Here is a 19,071-nt window from a genome sequence, read left to right as displayed (position 1 = left end):
GGACCAGAGTTTTCCTTCTCCTAGATGGGCTTCCTTCCCAGGTTGGCGAAGCCCCATCTGCCTCTCGGAGTCCCTTATGCTGAACATATAACATAAAAATGTAGGGCTGCATTCAACCTAAGGCGAACATTCCAGCAGCACAAGAACTTTCCTTGAGAAGTGGTAGGTTCTCCCTTCTCCTCCCTCTGTGTACCCTCTGAAATCTGTTCTAGGGGTTCCCCCAATCCTCTGGACCATATTTAGGGATGGTGTGCATTACACCTAGGCAAAAGGTGTGTGTGTGTGAATACCATTCTGCTAGCAGTAACCTGTGCGAGTTCAATTATTTATTTGAATATCACCTCTAATAAGTAAGATTTTGACAGCCCCCTCCTATAAATGTCAGGTTCCTTATTTCTTTTGGCCATGGGTCTGCTGTTGAACTGGGCAACAGTTGGGAACAAAATAGCTGTGGGGCATCACTGGGGTTTTTTTGGAGTTGAAAGGGTGGGCCAGGTGTTAACAAGGTCAGATTTTCATTTCATTTCATTTTTTCCTCTGAGCAAACGACTCTTTGACAACACCCACGTTGACACAAAGCAGCATGGAAGCCCATCTCTCTGAAACCACCGGCACAAAATAACCCGAAATGCGCCAGCCACAGCTTTCCACGGCACCCACAAGACACACTGATGTACAAGAGACTCTTCCAGCCTTGGAGTTGTGAGTGGGGGAAGCAGAGAAAGGGCTTCTTGTTGGCATGACTCGCCTGGCACTTTGAGGATGCTGACGCTCGCTGGGCTGCGGTCTCTTTCCACCGGGCTCCTCTGTAGGCCTTCAGGAGTTCAACACAGGTTAAAAGCCAGTGTGTGGTTTTGGCACCGCACAGCTTTCTAAATAAGCTCCTAATGCTAAAGAAACATGCTTCAGAATCTATGATTGGCCCTTTGATGCTGCATTCGCCCGGAGGTTCTAAATTAATCTTCAAAGCCCGCAACATGTGTACAGTGGGTATCTTGTGCATCCATGGAATTTGGATGCCTCTTGAGGCCCTTCCAAAACCGCTAGGGACTCATTAATTAAAAAACAGCTATGTGTGTTTGCCTATAAGTGGGACTGGACAGGGAAGATGTAGGATTAGGCCCCACCTTAGGGGGCAGGTTGGGGGGGGTGCATCCAGGAATGAGAGAGGAATCGCCTGAAATTGGATTGCAAAACAAACTCGCCTGATTCGATCCAGGCAGATCTTGATGATCCAGGCAGATCCTGCTCTTGTAATCCAAAACCCATGGCAGCAACAAGCCATGTGGCCCCTGGGATTGACCTGTGCTGGAGCTTTTCTAAGAAATGGTTAAAAGGATAGAGGAAGCACTGCAGCCCTCAAGTCGCCTTACAAGTACTTTAATTTTAATGTTAATTTTTTTAAATTAACATTTTATCTTGAAATGCAGGTGAAAAAATTCTAACAACTGCTATATGTAATCCACTACCTTTTTTTTTATTTAATTAAGTTTCAGATAAATGCAACGTAACATATACAGCCCTGAATCCCCATTCCACAGATAGTGCAGCATATCATCTCCATAAGAAACAGTTCAAGTCCAGGTGACCATCAAATGAAAGTGTCTTTTCATATGAGATGCTGGTGCTCTGTAACTGTGTTCTTTTGTCACTGCAGTCTAATAAGCACTATTTATTTATTTTTAATGCGTAATGTCCAAGAAATCTAGATTCTGTACTTGGAAAAGTTATGCACATTGAGCAATATTTCATGATTTCCGCATAATGTATAATAGAATGCTATTTTGCACAATTTTTTCAGCCTTGATAGTCACAACAGGCCCATCTTATTCAGCCACCTCTCTGGTGTTGGCGGTTTACAGGTGATATAGTTCACTTTCAGGTATATACATTAGGACTGAGTGATATATCAATATATTGTCCAAAACCTGTTTGAAGTCCATATTGTAATATCTGTTTCATAATTTTTGACCTGGCAATATATTGTGAATCATGATTGTGTGTGTGTGCTATGCAAAAATCACAATGCAGGAAAAACAGTGAAGCCAGCTAATGCCTCTACATAGCTCCATCCTTATTTTAGACATCGTGATATACTGGTATATCGTGATGTTTAGCTGGTGATATATCACGACGTTGAAAACCAGATATCGCCCAGCTCTAAATAAGACATGAGAATTAAAGCTAAGATTCACAGGAAGCCAAATCTTTTGCTCTGTCCTCTGCACCCCTGTTGAATCCTGGCAGACACGGAGCACCGGCTCTAACTTTGCATGAAGAGGTGAAAGTTGGTCTTCGTGAACTCCTGATGGATGGTATCAAGCAAGGTGTCGGAATCCTGCATCACCTTTGGCAGGATTGGCTGCCCAGTCAAGAAACTCTGCTCTGGTGTGTATGTGAAACTGAAAGTGCTGGAATAAATCAAGCCGTCATTCCTTAACAGTAGGAGAGGGACAGTGATGGGGTATCTCAGCCACCTCCAGTCACGGCTGAATGCAGAGATATCAGGAACAACGCATACTAAAGTCTTGGGACTCCTAAGAAGGAAAAGAATGCACAACACAAGAAATATGTGGTTTCTTCCTCCTCCCCGCAGTGACTCAAAGGTTTACATTGGAGTCACTTCCAGACAGCCCATTTCACTGAGCATTCATCCTGATTTGCAGGGAAGTTATATGATGCCCATTGTTTATTGAACATTGGATTTGTTTGTGGGGAAGTTACTGTATTTTTCTCTCTATAAGACACACCAGGCCACAAGACGCACCTAGTTTTTGGAGGAGGAAATCAAGGAATTTTTTTTTTCTGAATCTCAGAAGCCAGAACAGCAAGAGGGATCGCTGCGCAGTGAAAGCAGCAATCCCTCTTGCTGTTCTGGCTTCTGTGATAGCTGTGCAGCCTGCATTCGCTCCATAAGACGCGCACACATTTCCCCTTACTTTTTAGGAAGGAAAAAGTGAGTCTTATAGAGCAAAAAATACGGTATACAACACCACACCCAGCAATTACCCCACACTTTCCAGTACATCTTCCATGCAAAGACTTCTGCAAGAACAAGTGGGCTTTCTCCCTCCTCTCCTTGCATGCCCCATTCTCCCCAAATTGGCTTGGGTGGCGGTCAGGAGAATCCCTGGAACAGCACACAGGGGGAGGAGAAATGCTTGCGCTGATGGAGCGATCTGCTTAGCGCTATGTTGAATTCCTCCCTGTGAGTTTATAGCAAGTATACACTTGTTGAATGTAACATGTGAACGCCCCAGTTGTCTGGAACATGCCCAAAGAATAGCGGTTGCGGAACTGCCCAGGTTAACATACATTATCTGCACAACAGATTGTCTCTCTGCTTTACCTGTACATGGTCTCTGCTTCCACATCTCCAAACCAAACCTTCAGGTTTGCATGCAAGTACTCGCCCTGCACTTCTAGCATCGCCACGTCCCCTCCACCTGCCAGCTGTGAGAAGCAGACCCAGTCACAAGGAGAAAAGGTTACACACATCTCATCATGACGTTAGAGCACAGCCTCGCGTCCCTCTTCCCCTTCCACCTTCTGACATTAAAGCAAGCACGGGAGATTCCAGACTGGCTGCTTAATCGAGCATTCCTGCTGATATATTTGGACAAAATTGTGTGGCGGCTATGCAATGTCGCCTGTTCCTTGAGCGTTCATCCTGATAAGGTGGTGTGGAGGTTACCTGACATCACTAGCTTGTTATCTTACATTTGAAACGTAAATTCCTGGGACATTTCTTATCTGACATACCCTATAAAACAGCGGTCTTCATATTTAGAGGACAGAAAATAGGCAACAGCCTTCCACCCAACATTTGTTAGATCTGAGTGATGTAGAGGCTGCAGAAGAACATGTGGTGTCAATATACAATGGTATCTTGGTTGTCGAATGGAATCCATTCTGGAAGTCTGTTTGACTTCCAAAAAACGTTTGACAACCAAGGCGCAGCTTCCACTTGGCTGCAGGAGCTTCCTGCACCCAATCGGAAGCCACAGAAGCCGTGCCAGACATTTAGGTTCCAAAGAACATTTGCAAACCAGAACACTCACTCCCAGGTTTGTGGCATTCAGGAGCCAAAACGTTCAAGTCACAAGGCGTTTCGGGATCTAAGGTACAACTGTAGTTCATTTATAAACCACAAGTTTACTTTTTGAACTTCTCAAAGTTGTCTTCCCTTCTCAAAGAGGCTCCCATATTGCATACCCAAGTTTACACCCTTGTAGTCTACATTAAATCAGCCAGGAGAATTGCTATCTTCCAATTTCACAGTGAGAATGACAAACCAGATGAGAAGCCCTCTGGCACCCATCAGCGTGTTCTGAAAGAGTGAAAGAAGTGCACCTTCTGAGTATCCTGAGCATGGGAAGATGGGTTCGTGATTTAATCTCCAAGTAATCATGAGTGGCATCCCAGGAAATGGGGATGTTTCCGTTTTCATTAATGCAGTTTCACCAAAAATTCTGCCAGATTTTTCTCTCTCCATCGCAGAGCAACCAGGCATAAAAACTCGACTCACCTCCAGAGCTGTGATGAGAGGGACTGGGCTCACAGGATCCTGAATGCCAGTGAGGCAGTCACTGAATGTGTATTCTGCGGTTTCCGTCCCAATGATGGTCCAGCAAGAACTGTCGTTCAGCAGCTCCCGGTTCACTTCCTTCGGACATGGTGATGCCTGTTTGAACCATCAACAACCTCACTGGGTACTTAGAAAAGAGGAGTTGAACTAAGCCCCAGTTCATGCTACCTGAAGAGTGTGGTTGTGGTCAACTTTCTACTTGGAATTATTAAGGATAGCATTGGCAGTTTCCACATCAGTGCTGGTGACCCCCCCTCCAGGAGGTGCATTTCTGATATGGGGGCTTTATGTCTGTGGCACTCCCAGTGGCGTAGCGTGGGTTGTCAGCACCCGGGGCAAGGCAAGTAATTTGCGCCCCCTAACCCTAACCCCCAGATGTTGCGCCCGGTGCGGCCGGCGCCCCCTGCACCCCCCACGCTATGCCACTGGGCACTCCCAAGAGCTCATGGCACAGTCTATTTGTCAGTCTATTTGTCAAGGTGCCGTGTTGAGTTTAGTGTATTAGATTAACAAGACTAGCCATCTGGAAACTGTTCCAATTTCAGATGCTGCTGAAGTGATCGTCGGAACAGGTGGGCGATCCTGGTCACCTGTCAGAGTGGCCCATAGAGAGTTGGCTGCTTCTGGATCCAGTTCTCCCAACCAGATCCAGTTCTGGTGTATACAGTGCTAAATGAAGTGGACCAATGGGCTGGCTCAATGAAAGGCAGGTTCCTACATTCGTACAAACATTGCTGGACTCCAACTCCCATCAGCCCCATGTCTAATGGTCAGGGGTTGTGGGAGTTGTTGTCCAACATTATATCTGTGGACAGAGAAATAGGGATTTCTCAAAAAAAAAAATTCTAAGGGGAAGAGAAATTCTCCAACAGTTTCTCAATCCAGGGTTCACTCACCATTAGCAACAGCAGTGACATAGGTTATTTTCTAAGCATTTTCCCACCACCCTGCTGCAAGTAGCAACACCACCAGCACCGGCGGCAGCCAGGCCTCCATTTTGCATCTTCTGAAATGTCTGGGACTTGTCATTATTTGGGGCACTGCATGCAGGAATGGCAACCGCCACGAAAATGGTTGAGAATGTCCACAGAAAATTCTGCAACATTCTGTCTTCTTTTTCTTAGGGGCTTTGAAAATTCTGAAAGTTTCTCCCCCTTCTTGCTACGAAAAAAAGGAATTCTGAAATGATTTCAGCTCTGCTCTAGCCCTGTGGCACAGATTCCAACTTAAATATTACAGCAATATCTTGATACAGCTGGGGTGGAAGGTATCTCACTTGACCCCCCAGTTCTGTCTGCCATCCCTGTTACCTGGAACTGGACCACTTTCTCTGTGGAGAGGCTGAGGTACATCCGGTCAGTGCCATGCAGCTGGAACGCACATTTATGCAGCTGAGAGACAGGTTCGTTCACATCCAACATCACTGATTGCTTAGCAACTTTCCGAATGATCTGGGGAGATGAATATACGCCTGGATTAACAGCAGCTTGGCGGGGGGGACGGGACCCTTCATGTTTTTTATTCTGGTATTGTCCTTAGGATACTGCTCTATTGAATTATCAGGATGGGGCTAGAAGGTTATCTCCAGAATGTATTTAGGACATGGACTACATAGGATGTGAAATGGACATGATGGGCTGAAAATATACTAATTGGTGGAATGTGGCAACCATGCCAAATTCCTGGGGAGGGAAAGGAGCTAGAAGAGGAGGCAAAATTTGGTGAGGCACAGGAAGCATGGCATAGTGTATTGAATTTCAGATAATGAGAGAGAGAGAGAGAGAGAGAGAGAGAGAGAGAGAGAGAGAGAGTGTTAAGATGGATTCTTGGTTTTTGATTTCCAGTTGACTGCCAGTCCTTACCAGAGGGGGCAGGGCCATGCCGGTGGCAGTGCAGATGAGGCGAATGGTGGAACCATAGTGAATGTATCCTTCTCGCAGGGGGAACTCACCCTGGGACTCACCCGCTCGATATAAACAAGGATGGGAGAAAAGAAAAGAGGGGAAAGTGAGAAAAAGGCGAAAAGCTAAATGCAAAGAGAAAGACTTAACAGGAGTGCCTTATTTGACAAAAAGTTTTAAGACAGGGGTGGGGAACCTCAGGCTTGGGGGCTGAGTGCAGCTCTCCAGACCCAGGCCACACCCCTCCCCAGGCCACACCCCTTCTTCCAAGGCTCCACCCCTCACTGGCCCTGCCCTATGGCCTCCTTGAATACTATTGCCTGGCTGCAAAGCATCCTTGACCTGTGATAATGCCTTTTGCTTGCCTAGATGGAGGGGTGTGGGGAATGTGTAAACCTCTGGCCCTTGTGTCCCTGGAATGTAGCCTATTGTACAATGGAAAGAGTTCCACCTGTTTCTCCTCCCTCTTTTGTTTATGGTCCCGCCCACCTTTGGTCAGTGGCCCCCAGAATGCTACCTTTGAGGCATGTGGCCCTTGAGCTGAACACATTCCCCATCCCTGTTTTAAGGCAATCCCATTGATACAGACTCACTTGCAGTACCCAGATAGCAATCACAAAACAGTGTCTCCTTACAAACCACATTTTATCCATTCCTTACACAAAACTGTCATCCCTTGGTCATTTTAACTCTTATGCAGCAGTCCACCCTGGCCCCAAACATATTTATAACTTCAACAGGGACGTTACAACGGATGCTAATTTTCCTAGTTTGATTAATTGCCAAGCCTTAATTAGCTGCTTTTATTTTGGGCTAGGTTGCCACCCACTCCTGGGCACAGTGCCACCGAATGTTGCAATGCCACTGGCTGGGAGGTCAGAACCACCAACGTCCCCACATTATTAGTGATTAAAAATGAGCATGTCGTTAGCAAGCCTCACCCAGATGAAGTGTAAAGGCTGCCCACTGCCTGGCACTTGCTGTGAAGGCGCCACCCTCAAACGAAAGATACCGGGTGCTGACAGTCTGGGAGCGCAGGCGGTTGAAGAGGGAGACTTTGGACCCGGACGGAATGCACACTGTGGGGTGGCAGGGGGACAGGAAGGAGAGCATCAGGGAAGAGAGCGATGTAAATGGCTAAGTCCAGGTTTAATGCTGCAGCCCTGTACACGCTTACATAGGAATGAGCCCCATGAACACAGTGAGATTCGTGCAAGGAGTCAACATGTGCAGGATTCAGGGAAGCTGTTGCTGAAGACTTCACTTCTGCAACCCCAGATATTTTGTCCTACAGTAGCATTTTCCTCCTTTGCCAGATGTTCTGTCAGGGGCTGGACTGAGAAGAAATGGTGGGAGCCGCCCCCCCTTCTCCTGAATCTTCCCAAGGGCAGGAGGACAGCAATGATTTAGAACAGTGGTTTGCAGAGGGGAATAGTCCTGAGGGGGAAAGCTGGGAGATACTGGGTGAGGAACAGCTAGAAGAGGAAACACCAGGAGAGAGACAGCTGGCAGATTCAGTGTCTTTGGACAGCATTCCTGACCCCCCCCTTTGCCTAGGACTAGGAGGGCTTTGAGGGTGATAGAACAGAGATCGCAACAGCAACAAGCTCAGATTACCCGACGTAGGAGTGACATAGATTAATGGGGATGGAGGGGGTGAGATATGCATTCCTTTGTCTCTCGCTGTGATTATTAAAGAAACTAACTGGTAAGAACACTCCTTTCATTTGATCTGATGAATTACTGCCAGTGGGGGAGGGATCCGTTTCCCTGAAGCTGACACGTTCTTGCTTTAACATAGGAAGCTGCCTAATACCAGATCAGAATATTTGTCCATCTTTTCTCCAGGGGTGGGAACCTCAGGCTTGATGGCTGATGGTGGCCCCTCCAGGCCTCTCCATCTGACTCTTGGAACTCTCCCCAGGCCACACCCCTCAACAGCCCTGCTTCACACTTTCCTTGAGGGTTTTTGCCTGGCTGGAATGTGTCCTTGAGCTCTGATAACACCACTTGCTTTTTTGGATGGCATAAAAGCCAACATTTCTCCACTGAAAACAGGAACGCCCTATTCTGCTGCTGCTGTTGTTGTTGATGATGATGATGTTTTACTATTTATCCCCCCCCCCCATCCGACTGGGTTGCCTCAGCCACTCTGGGTGGCCTCTAACATATGTAATAAAACATTAAACATTAAAAAATGCTTCCCTATACAGTGGTACCTCGGGTTACAGACACTTCAGGTTACAGACTCCACTAACCCAGAAATAGTACCTCGGGTTAAGAACTTTGCTTCAGGATGAGAACAGAAATTGCGTGGCGGCAGCACAGCGGCAGTGGGAGGCCCCATTAGCTAAAGTGGTGCTTCAGGTTAAGAACAGTTTCAGGTTAAGAACGGACCTCCAGAACAAATTAAGTTCTTAACCCGAGGTACCACTGTACAGGTTTGCCTTCAGATGGCATGGGCGTCAGATAACTCCACACCCTCCGACATTTCTTTGATGAAAATAGGGACACCCTAAGGAAAAGCTGGACATTCTGGGTTCAAATCAGAAACCGGACAGCTTCTGTCAATCCGGGACTGTCCCTGAAAAACAGGGACACTTGGAGGGTCTGGGATGGAGGATACAGAGTAAGTGTGGAAGCTAGCCTACTGAACAAAGGAACATGATACATTGGTTGCTCTGCTCACTTTTGTCTTTGGCCTTCCTACCCGGCACATGGCCCTCAGAAGACTGCCCAGAAGAAGACGTGGCCCTTGAGCTGAGAAAGGTTCCCCACCTCTGGACTACTCTTACTTATTGGTAGCAGCCATCTAGGATCTCAGATTCAGGGTCTGAACCAGCTTCTCCCCTCTGTTCCTTTTAAGCATGTGCTCTACCTCCACGCTATGCCTCCTTCCTAGCGTTACCTTCTCCAACTACAACCAGTCTACCATCCTATCTTGCGGCTTCCTGGCAAGGTGGCTGCCTCCAAAGACACAAGGAAGGCTCCTTCCGCTGGCACCCAGGAGCCCATGTCCACTTACAGTCTGTATTCTTCAGAGATTGCTTCTTCTGGGAGGGCTTGGAGATCACCTTGATCAGCTTGCTGTGGAACGTGCCGATCTCCAGCCCGTTGCTGAAGAAGAGACTGACGACCAGCCGGAAGTGCTTCCTCTTGTCTGAGTCTGAAATGTACAGAGCTTTGGCACAGCTGAACACCTGCATCAAAGAGGGGGATTGTTATGGCTACAATCCTGTACACCAGTGGTTCTCAAAGGGTGGAAGAGGCTTGTTTATACTTATATTTTGGAAACGATGCATGTTCTTGTGTAGCTGCATTGCTTTATACTTTCTGGACATCCCATGATCAAATTATAAATCAGTTCTGTTCTATGTTATAAATCAAGAAGTGCTAGCAGTTGCTTCTTTTTGTTTTCTAATGTATTTCTTATCAATAAAAAACCCATTTTTTAATCCTGAAAGTGGGGCCCAGAGGAAAAAAAAGCTTGAGGACCACACTTACCTTGGTGTAAAGCCCATTGTACTCAAAGGGTCTTACTTACAGGTAGGCACAAACATGATCGAACTGTTAGCGTCTTCAAAGTGCAGAACAGGAAGACTTTAACAGCAACTGTGTAAATTGGATTACAAACCATCTTGCTTTGATAGAGAGACTAGGTTATACAACCCACAGAAAAAGGCAGCAATGTTTTAACAAGATGAAAGGAAGGGATGGTGGGGGAAAGGAACCTTCCAAGCAAGAAATACAAAGAAATGAGATGGCAAGGCATCGTTTTTGTCTCCAGGACCAATGAGCAGGAAAACAAACTGGCCTTCTCAAGGAATCGCATCAGCGTGAACTATCACTAGCTCGGCTTGTCACCAGCAAGAATGAAATGTGGGACGAAGCAACTCTCAGCAGAACTCATAATGGTCACCATTCACAGCCCTTTGAGGTTCATTTAAAGGGGAATGTGATTAGAGATGTTATTACAGGTGGGATGAAAAACTTGGGGATGGGGAAAGCTTTATTTACTTTGGGGTTAGGGAAATCCAAATGGAAAATTAATGTTCACGTGCAATTGGCTGTGCACAGCACAAGGAATCTCCTAGGTTTACAGTTCCCAGTCATCTTGGCGCTCCCTCTCCCTCTCCCTCTCTTCTGATAGGCTTTGCTTTCACAATGAGTTAAGCATTGCAGAGACAAAGGTCCCTTCTGTAGCCTTCTTGGCCCTTCTCCTGGTCCCAGCATTCTTCCAAGGCTGGAGATAATGCCACAGACATTTTGGTTCTATAAAAAGGTGCCAAGCTATCGCTCCCGCTCTTGATCTTTTGGGACCATTTAGGGGTTTCTTTCACCGCTTATCTGCCAACGAAAGAAGGTACTTTCGCTTGGCAGCGAGCAATATCTATGTTCACCAGCAGAAACCTACAGCTTTGCAAGCTGCGTAATCCCTGGCACATCACCAACCACGGAAAACCAGCTGTGGGGACAAAGGCAGTGATGAAGGCAGATGGGTTTCTTTGAAGCTCCGGAGAGTCTGGCTTTCTTTCTGGAGGCCGCATGCAAGAGGATAGAGATGTGAAGGAGTAAACAAAACTGACTTTTATGGAGGAAGAAATTGTGAATGCTGCAGAAGGCGGCAGTGGAGAACCAAGACATTTGATCGAGTCCTCTGGAAAATGGTCAACATTTGAGCATTTTTATGTGGATACCTGTAGCTATCCTTCGGGAGGTTGTGGACTCTTCTTCATTGGAGGTTTATTAAGCAGAATTTGGATGGCCATCTGAAATTAATGCTTTAGCTAAGATTCCTGAATTGCAGAGGGTTTGACTAGATGGCCCCTGGGGTCCCTTTGAACTCCACAATGTTATTATTCTACCTGCATGATACATGCATTGGTGAACTCACAGTTGTCTCATTCACACTTATTTTAAGGTGCACGCCTCAAGCATCTTCATTGTACAGCAAAACCGTGTGAAGGGAGCAGTGTGCAAAAATGTAAGGTGCCAGGCATTGAAGTACACATGTTAAACTCTTGAAATTTCAATAAAAAAATTATTAACAACAACAAAAAGTAAGGCCCTTTCTCTGTTAGCTCATGTGATTGATCGAATGAACTAAGCTGCTGGCATTTGCCATGGTTTGCGTGGGAAGTGAATTGCCATCTCTTCCTCCTAGTGGGAGGCTCCTGTCCTGGGGCCCTGACATTTTGTAGGCTAGTCTCTATGTCATCTGACATGTATGCCCTTGCAGCACATGCCAGCCTGTAGCATGATGCTAGACTAGACTTCATCCAAGGGCAGTGTGCCTGTCCGGGGGAAGGCTTCCTGCAAGTTTCCGTTACAGGAACGCAAAAGACATTTGAGCAAACCAAAGGCCTTTTAGTCTCTCAAGCAATAGTCCCCTGAGGGATCATTCTCCTATCAAGACTTTACGATCCAAGATGGGTGTTGGCTCTTCCTGCTCAAGGCACTAGCTGATCTCCCTAGAGACTTCATTCCCCTACACCAAGCCCAGTATTTCATTCGCCTCTTGGCTGAGGCCATATTTAAGATGTCACAATGCTTGTTTATCCAATGGCAAAGGAGTGGTAATGGGAAATCACTTGGTGTTCCAATAACATCACACGTTTATTTTTAGGAATTGACCCCATATCCTTTTAATCTGGTGGCTATATTTTGGTGGTTCGGCTCCAAAGTGGCTCCACAGCTCATATAGAATCAGAACTGGGAAGGATAGTAAATGCGAGCACTGTGTCGAAATTTCACAGCATTCAGATTTCATATTGGATTGTGGCACTGCTTTTTCTTCCTAGCAATGGTACGCAGTACCGCCACCTTTTTTGGGTGGTGGGGGATGAAGCAGGAGGACTCTTGGACTCCACTGGAGCATTGTGTCTTCTTCCCTAAGCTGGGCAAACACTTCCAGGGCTTGGGGGAAGGAGGCGTGAGCCTGTGTCCCGGCAGTCTGTAGGACTGTATAACCCTGTGGCCTGCATCGTCTGTTCTGTAACACCAACGGTGGATTCTCTCCCAATGCAAACAGCAGCTTCAGAGGAGGGATTTTTATCAAAACCACAGAAGGGGATTTGCAGTTTTAAAAAGAAACACAGCTTACTCCTGTCAAACTGGCAAAAATGTATAGAACACGTGCTAATAAGTGCTGGAAGTGTAAAGAGATAGAAGGTACATTTTACCACATGTGGTGGAATTGTAAAATAATTAAAAGTTATTGGGAAATAATCTAAGATGAACTGAAGAAGATGTTTAAAATAACCTTTGTTAAAAAAACCAGAAGCTTTTCTGTTGGGTGTAATAGGACAGGAACTACCAAAAGAGCGGAAGTTGTTTTTGTATTCTACAACGGCGGCTCGGATTCTACTAGCCCAGAAATGGAAGGGTGAGAAGATACCAATGAAAGAAGAATGGCAAGTCAAGGTTATGGAATATGCAGTAATGGCAAAACTTACGGAAAGAACCAGAGACAATGATAATGATAATGAAGAATTTAAAAAAGATTGTGAACCTTTTATGTTGTATTTACAGAAATACTGTAAAGATATGGACTCATTAGCAGGGTTTGATTAAACACAAGTAAGAAAATAAGATCAAAGGTTAAGTAAGGATAACATGGAATGAAACTGACTATAGGATGTGATCATGAAGGAAAATTTGGTATAAAACTGATAAGAAAATAAAGGTATAATATTATAAAAATAAGGTAATAATTAAGCAGAAGTAGTAAATATTTAAAGAACCAGAAGGGGAAGTTGAGGGAAGTCATGGGGGTGTGTGTGTTCTTTTTCTTTTATATGACAAATGTTATATTGTGTTGTTTGAATACAAAACTGTAAAAATCCAATAAAATCTTTTAAAAACCCCCCAAAATACCAACAAAGTTTGCTTGTTCAATGAGACTGCCAACAACCTGGCAGCATTAGGGAAGGAAAAGGAAGGTATTCAGGGCTGTTATATTAGAGACCAGTGACTTTGGATGTCCCCTCTCTTTTCCATCCCAGCTTGTCATTAGAACTTACAACTAAAAACTTGAGCTGGAGTTTGCCTATTTCCTCCTCCCTTCCTGTTCATTTTCCTTTTGTGCCTTGCCTCAGGGCAGGGAGTTGGGTGTGTGTGTTTTTTTAAAAAAATCTGATCTGGGAGCCTTATCTGGCCAAGGAGTAGAATTTATAAAACACAAACAAACAAACAAACAACAAATAAATGGATTCTAACTGCCATTGCATGGTAGATGGAAAGACCCAACTTCTAACTCACTGGCAGTCCCAGTGAGGATCACATTGGCTGGGTCGTATGATTCTGATTCTGATCCCTGCTAATCTATACCTTTCACGCACATCGGCCATCATGATGACATAGTGCCAAGTTACACAAGTTATAGACCTTGCCTTTCTCCCTGTGCACAGTGGAACCCTGTGAATGGCTGTACACATAACACCACCTGCTGGATTTGGGTGACTGTACCTGAGTCCTTAGCTCAAACAATCCCTTTTGAGCTCTGTTTTCTTGCAAAATGTCACTGTTTATGAGGCTTCGACTTGTTTGAACTCTCACTACAACTCGAGCCATGCTCCACATCTTTTTCCTCGGCATGTCTCAAGGCTGCATTTGGATTCTTTTGGCACTGATCAGTTGATAAGGAACAATTTCTAATATGTACCATATTTTTCGCTCCATAGGGCGCACTGGACCATAGGGCGCACCTAGTTTTTAGGAGAGGAAATAAAGGGGGGGAATTATCCCCCCCCAGTCCCAAAGAGCAAAGAAGCCAAGACAGCGAGCGGGAAGATTGAGCGCAACCTCGCTGCCGCTCCTGGAGCTTGTGGGGCTGGGGAAGCCCGAGCTTCCCCCGACCCCAGCCCCCAGAAGAGTCTGCTATCCACAAGCCTTCAGAGCCCGGCGGGAACTCCCGCCGTGCTCAGAAGGCTTGCGGATAGCTGCCTGAAGCCCAGGGAGTCAGCGGGAGTTGGCGCTGCGCTCCCCGGGCTTCAGGCTGCTATCCGCAAGCCTTCGGAGTGCTCCAAAGGCTTGCGGATAGGTGTCTGAAGCCTGGGGAGTGAGAGGGGTTGGTGCGGACTGACCCCTCTCGCTCTCCAGGCTTCAGCAAAAGCCTGCATTCACTCCATAGGACGCACACACATTTCCCCTTCATTTCTGGAGGGGAAAAAGTGTGTCCTATAGAGCGAAAAATATGGTAATTGCCCTTGCGAGACGTAAAAGATTTCACTCTAAACTATAGCATTTAAAACACTGTAAAATACTGTAAAAGCAAACAGAGAAAAAGAATGGCAAAGAGGGCACAATCTAATGCATACCTACTCAGAAGTAAGCTCAGAGTTCAAGGGGACTTATTCTCAGGTAACTGTATAGGACGGCAGGCTTAAAGCCAAATAGATTTAAGCAAGTGTTTCTTGTGGGTTAAATTCAGTATAAACTGAAGTCTCCCATTGAAAACAATGAATTTGACTGGTTCAGATGGTCCATCTAGCTAAGATGTGGTCCATCTAGCTCAGATCTAGCTGAGATGAGATGTAGAGCAGATGTAAATCAGATCTAGATCAGATGTGGTCCATCTAGCTCAGGCCATTGGTCCATCTAGCTCAGGTGTGTTTACAGTGACCACAAGGGGCTCTCCAGGGGTTTCAGACAAGGCTCTTTCCCAGCCCTACCTACAGATGTTGTAGATTGACCTGAGGCCTTCTGTGTGCAATGCAGGTGTTCTATCACTGAGCCTTAATTTGCTGCTTACCTTGGAATCTAGCTGCTCCTCAAAGTTTAGCTTCTGGGTCTCCACGTGGCTGCTGCTTGTGCCATCGAGTCCTATATAGCCACATACTTTGGAACTGAAGTCTGTTGGATCTTTGGCAGGAAAAGGAAAGGAAGTAAAGCAGAGATCTCATGATGACCTCTAGGAAGTAGCAACATAGCTACACCTGATATGCAAAACCAACCCTGTCCACATGCTTGTTGATATTCTCAAAGAATTCTTTGTGGTCAGTTTTTATCTCCATCTAAAAAGAGGGTGTTGAAAAGAGATCATAGGAGCTCCTATGTTCCAGCATAGCAGGGCTTGTTCACACTGGAGTTTACTGTGTGCTTGCAGCTGTTTGTGTTCCCATTTAATTTGCACAGTGTTCAAGAAATTAACCTCAAACAGCACCAATCTCATTACTTTCCCCCTTGTAAATTCGGGTTTGCCTGATATGGGAAAAATCTGACAAATTGGGGAAAATGGGGTTCCAAACTGCCCATGTGGGGTTGCAGATGCCCCCCCCCCCAGTGCTTTTGAGTGGGTGCCTCAATTGTCACTTTCTGCTCCTCCTCCTTCTATGCTTTCATTTCTCTTCTGGTTGTGCACTAGCCTATTTCCAGTATGCTCCTGGGCATAGGGATATATATATTTCTTTTGATCCCTCTGATTTGCACAAACCCAGAAAACTGCACAAGCACATTTACAATTGCTTGGCTGGGTGCCTTTGCACACTTCTTGCCCGGGGATTTTTTAAAAAATTAACCCCCCCCCCGATGATGCATGTCCTGTTCATACTTAACTGACATAACCAAATCAAGAATTAGAAAGCATTATAATTCTATTATTTGAGCGCAAAAGAGAAATCCTGCAGGCAAGAACAGGGAAGACTGAAGTTGCTTCACATATACAAATTCCAAATACCTGCAGGTGTGGACTGCTCTGGTCTAATTTGAAGGAAGGGAAAGTGGATTAACAGGTAAATAATGTTCAAATGCAGACCCAGATCTCCCCTTTCAAAGCAATGCCGGTTTTTGTGTTATCACCTTTCTCTGCCCCTTGATGTGTCAGCAAATCCTGAGGCTGTAAAACTCTCCCTGTGGTCTGGACACATTTCCTGCAGTTGGCAGCCCAACCTGCAGCCCAACTGCTCCATATTTTGTGGTGTTTTTACAGGCTGATAGTCGGGTGGTGGTGGGCTTCTCTGTAGCCACTGCAGTCAATAATCTGTCAAGTCTACTAGGAAGCAGAGGCCAAGGTAAACCTTGACCTAAGTAGACACATGTCCTGTTGATTCCCCTCGGTGTCCTATGGCAAAGACTGATCAAAAGGAGCAGGGGTACTCTTGGGCTAAGAAAGGAGGTATCAGCAGGGACTCTTCATGGCTCCAGATGAAAAACATGGTTGCATGGCATGAGAACATAGTGGTGTCTCAGTTGAGAATGGGTGGCATTGAGCATATAGTGCTTTTCAACATTCAAAGTGCCCCACGTGCGTTATCTAGCTGCAATCTTTGCAAGAGCCCTGTGACTTGAGTAAATATTATTACACCCACCCACCCTATTGCAGATGGAAGCAACTGGGGCTGAGCTTGCCGAAGACACATAGTGAGTTCAGGGCAGAGGTGAGATCCAAACTGGGCACCTACTGATTGTAAAGTAGGCACTTAGTCATTCATTGGGGGTTGGGGGGGGGTTGGGGAGGAGCTACATCGACAAAAAAGAGAACAACAATTTGCCCATGATGGTGACTTTTATGTATACAGTAGATGCAAAAGTAAAAATAATTACTATAACTTAAATAGAAATATAGTGATATAAGAAACATCAAGTGTCTCCTAAGTCCATTATCGCTCAGAGAAGAATTAATGGCAATAGCGGAGAAGACTTCAGATGACATGTGATAGCAGGGCAATACCTTTCATGTCTTCCTTCTTCAACTTCCAGCCTGGTCCAGTCAGGTAAACGCAAGGCGGGGGGCAGAAAAACCTGAGAAGAAAAGAAAAAGTATTTTGTCAGTAGCGAAAATGATTAAGCTAAGAACACCTCTGACAAGAGTTGTGGGTCCCCCCCCGGAGAATTGTGATACAAAATACATCGCCATTATTTTATAAAAAGATACAACGAAGGCTTGTACAAGGCAACACACAGAAAAAAATGGCGAGTGTGGAAATGTTTTTTTTTTAAGCAACAAAATGGGGCAGGGGTGGGATAAGAACAACAACAAAAAAGCAAACAAAGAGAGCCATATAATAATTCCTTTCCTAAGTACACCCACAAGGTTAGAAAATATGAAGAGGCTGTTTAAACAGGTAAAATTGTTAGTAGGATTGGAATATCACTTGTAGGTGAATTCTGGACACAATGGAGATGTAAAAGATCTGGATCATCATAAAAGATGCAGGGGGAAATTATTAGTAATAGGATCCACAAAAGGAGGATAGAAGTCCAGGAGATTCCTTGGAATCTTGTTTTTATGATTTATGTTTGATATATCTCTAAGACATTAATTTGAAAGACCAAATCAATAAACTAAGTAAAATAAAATATGAAGGGGCACCTATAAACAAAACTTTTCAGAAATCTTTTTTTCTTATTAATTTATATAAGATTTAATACCAAGATAGCATTGCTATGTATATTGTACAAGGATTTGTGTACAATATGTACACAGAATTCTTATTACAACCTTCTGGATAACTAAATGATCACCACTATTAAAGAGCGGTGGCATGGGAAAATGACTAAGCTGTCATGGTTCAATCTGGGACACACATGTTCCAATTCCTGATGAGCCATAACATTCGCAGGATAGCCTGGTCATTACATTGTATATGGAATTGTTTTTAATTGTTTCCAACATACGGAATTGTTCTCATTGTTCATGTTTTTACCAAATTACTTTCCATAGTGCTGAACAGGCACAGGGGTCTCTTGTTATGATCTGGGCTCCAGACATCAACATGGAGCAGCCACATCTATCAGAGGCACAGAAAGCTCAACATGCCCCCCTACCGTGGAAGGTGGTGGTGATTATATAGAGAGGAAAGCTCTTGTTTCTTCACTTCTCCTTGAGCAGAGGGAGGACTTGTCCCTGTGACTGTCTCAGCCTGGAATGTGGAAGTTTCACAGGCTGGGAACAGAGTTTACATTCACAGCGAGATCCTTAGACCAACACAAATAAATTGAGGTCCAAAGGTTTGGAAACGTGTTTTCCTGTGTTTTATTTGGGTTTCCGCTGTCTTTAAACTCACGTGAATGGCTAGGATTCATGCTGCACTGGTAGTGCGTAAAAATGTTGGTAATAAAACACACCAGAATGGGTGGTTTTATACTCCGATGCCATAATAGTATTTTTTGAGGATGTTCATTACAGAATGGGGTCCCATCTGACTCATTTAGACTTTAGCCTAACAAGTTTATGGCCAGTTCTTTTGAAGGATAGCTGTGTTTCAGTTTATGTATTGTTACTGGAGGTACAAATTAGGGATTTTTGCATTAAAATTCAAAACATAGTAATAATAGCAATAATTCATAATAATGATGGTTTATTTCTTGTACCCCACCTATCTGACTGAGTTACCCCAGCCACTCTGGGTGGTTTCCAACAAAATATAAAGGAACAAAACAAAACTTCAAACATTAAAAGGTTCCTGAAACAGGGCTGCCTTCAGATGTGTATGAAAGGTCATATAAAACAATAATTTATCCTCCATTGCTAGTGGAAACAATTCAGGTTTCAACAACACAGTGTAGTAAGTATTAAGCAAGAACACGAGTTGGGGAATCTACCACAAATGTTATACATTGGCAACACTAGTGAATTCTGGC

At 44.9% G+C, this 19,071-nt stretch overlaps 1 protein-coding gene across 1 annotated transcript in view; it reads right to left on the bottom strand.

Moving 5' to 3' along the window:
• Positions 1–1,458: 1,458 nt before the first annotated feature.
• RBPJL (recombination signal binding protein for immunoglobulin kappa J region like) overlaps positions 1,459–19,071 on the bottom strand; it is a 41,993-nt gene continuing 24,380 nt past the window's right edge. Inside the window, exons 4-12 of the mRNA XM_083510836.1 lie at positions 17,159–17,229; positions 15,242–15,351; positions 9,515–9,689; positions 7,431–7,568; positions 6,451–6,554; positions 5,899–6,039; positions 4,529–4,684; positions 3,350–3,453; positions 1,459–2,537 (exon numbers count right to left, since the gene is read on the bottom strand). Coding sequence (XP_083366962.1) covers positions 2,264–2,537; positions 3,350–3,453; positions 4,529–4,684; positions 5,899–6,039; positions 6,451–6,554; positions 7,431–7,568; positions 9,515–9,689; positions 15,242–15,351; positions 17,159–17,229 — 1,273 coding nt within the window. The 3' untranslated portion in view covers positions 1,459–2,263. The remainder of the gene's footprint in view (positions 2,538–3,349; positions 3,454–4,528; positions 4,685–5,898; positions 6,040–6,450; positions 6,555–7,430; positions 7,569–9,514; positions 9,690–15,241; positions 15,352–17,158; positions 17,230–19,071) is intronic.

This window comes from Podarcis liolepis, assembly GCF_965112155.1.
Source record: "Podarcis liolepis genome assembly, chromosome: 6".
Taxonomy (NCBI): Eukaryota; Metazoa; Chordata; class Lepidosauria; order Squamata; family Lacertidae; genus Podarcis; species Podarcis liolepis.
The sequence above is the reverse complement of the archived record's forward strand: the minus strand, read 5'-3'. Positions and strand labels throughout refer to the sequence as shown.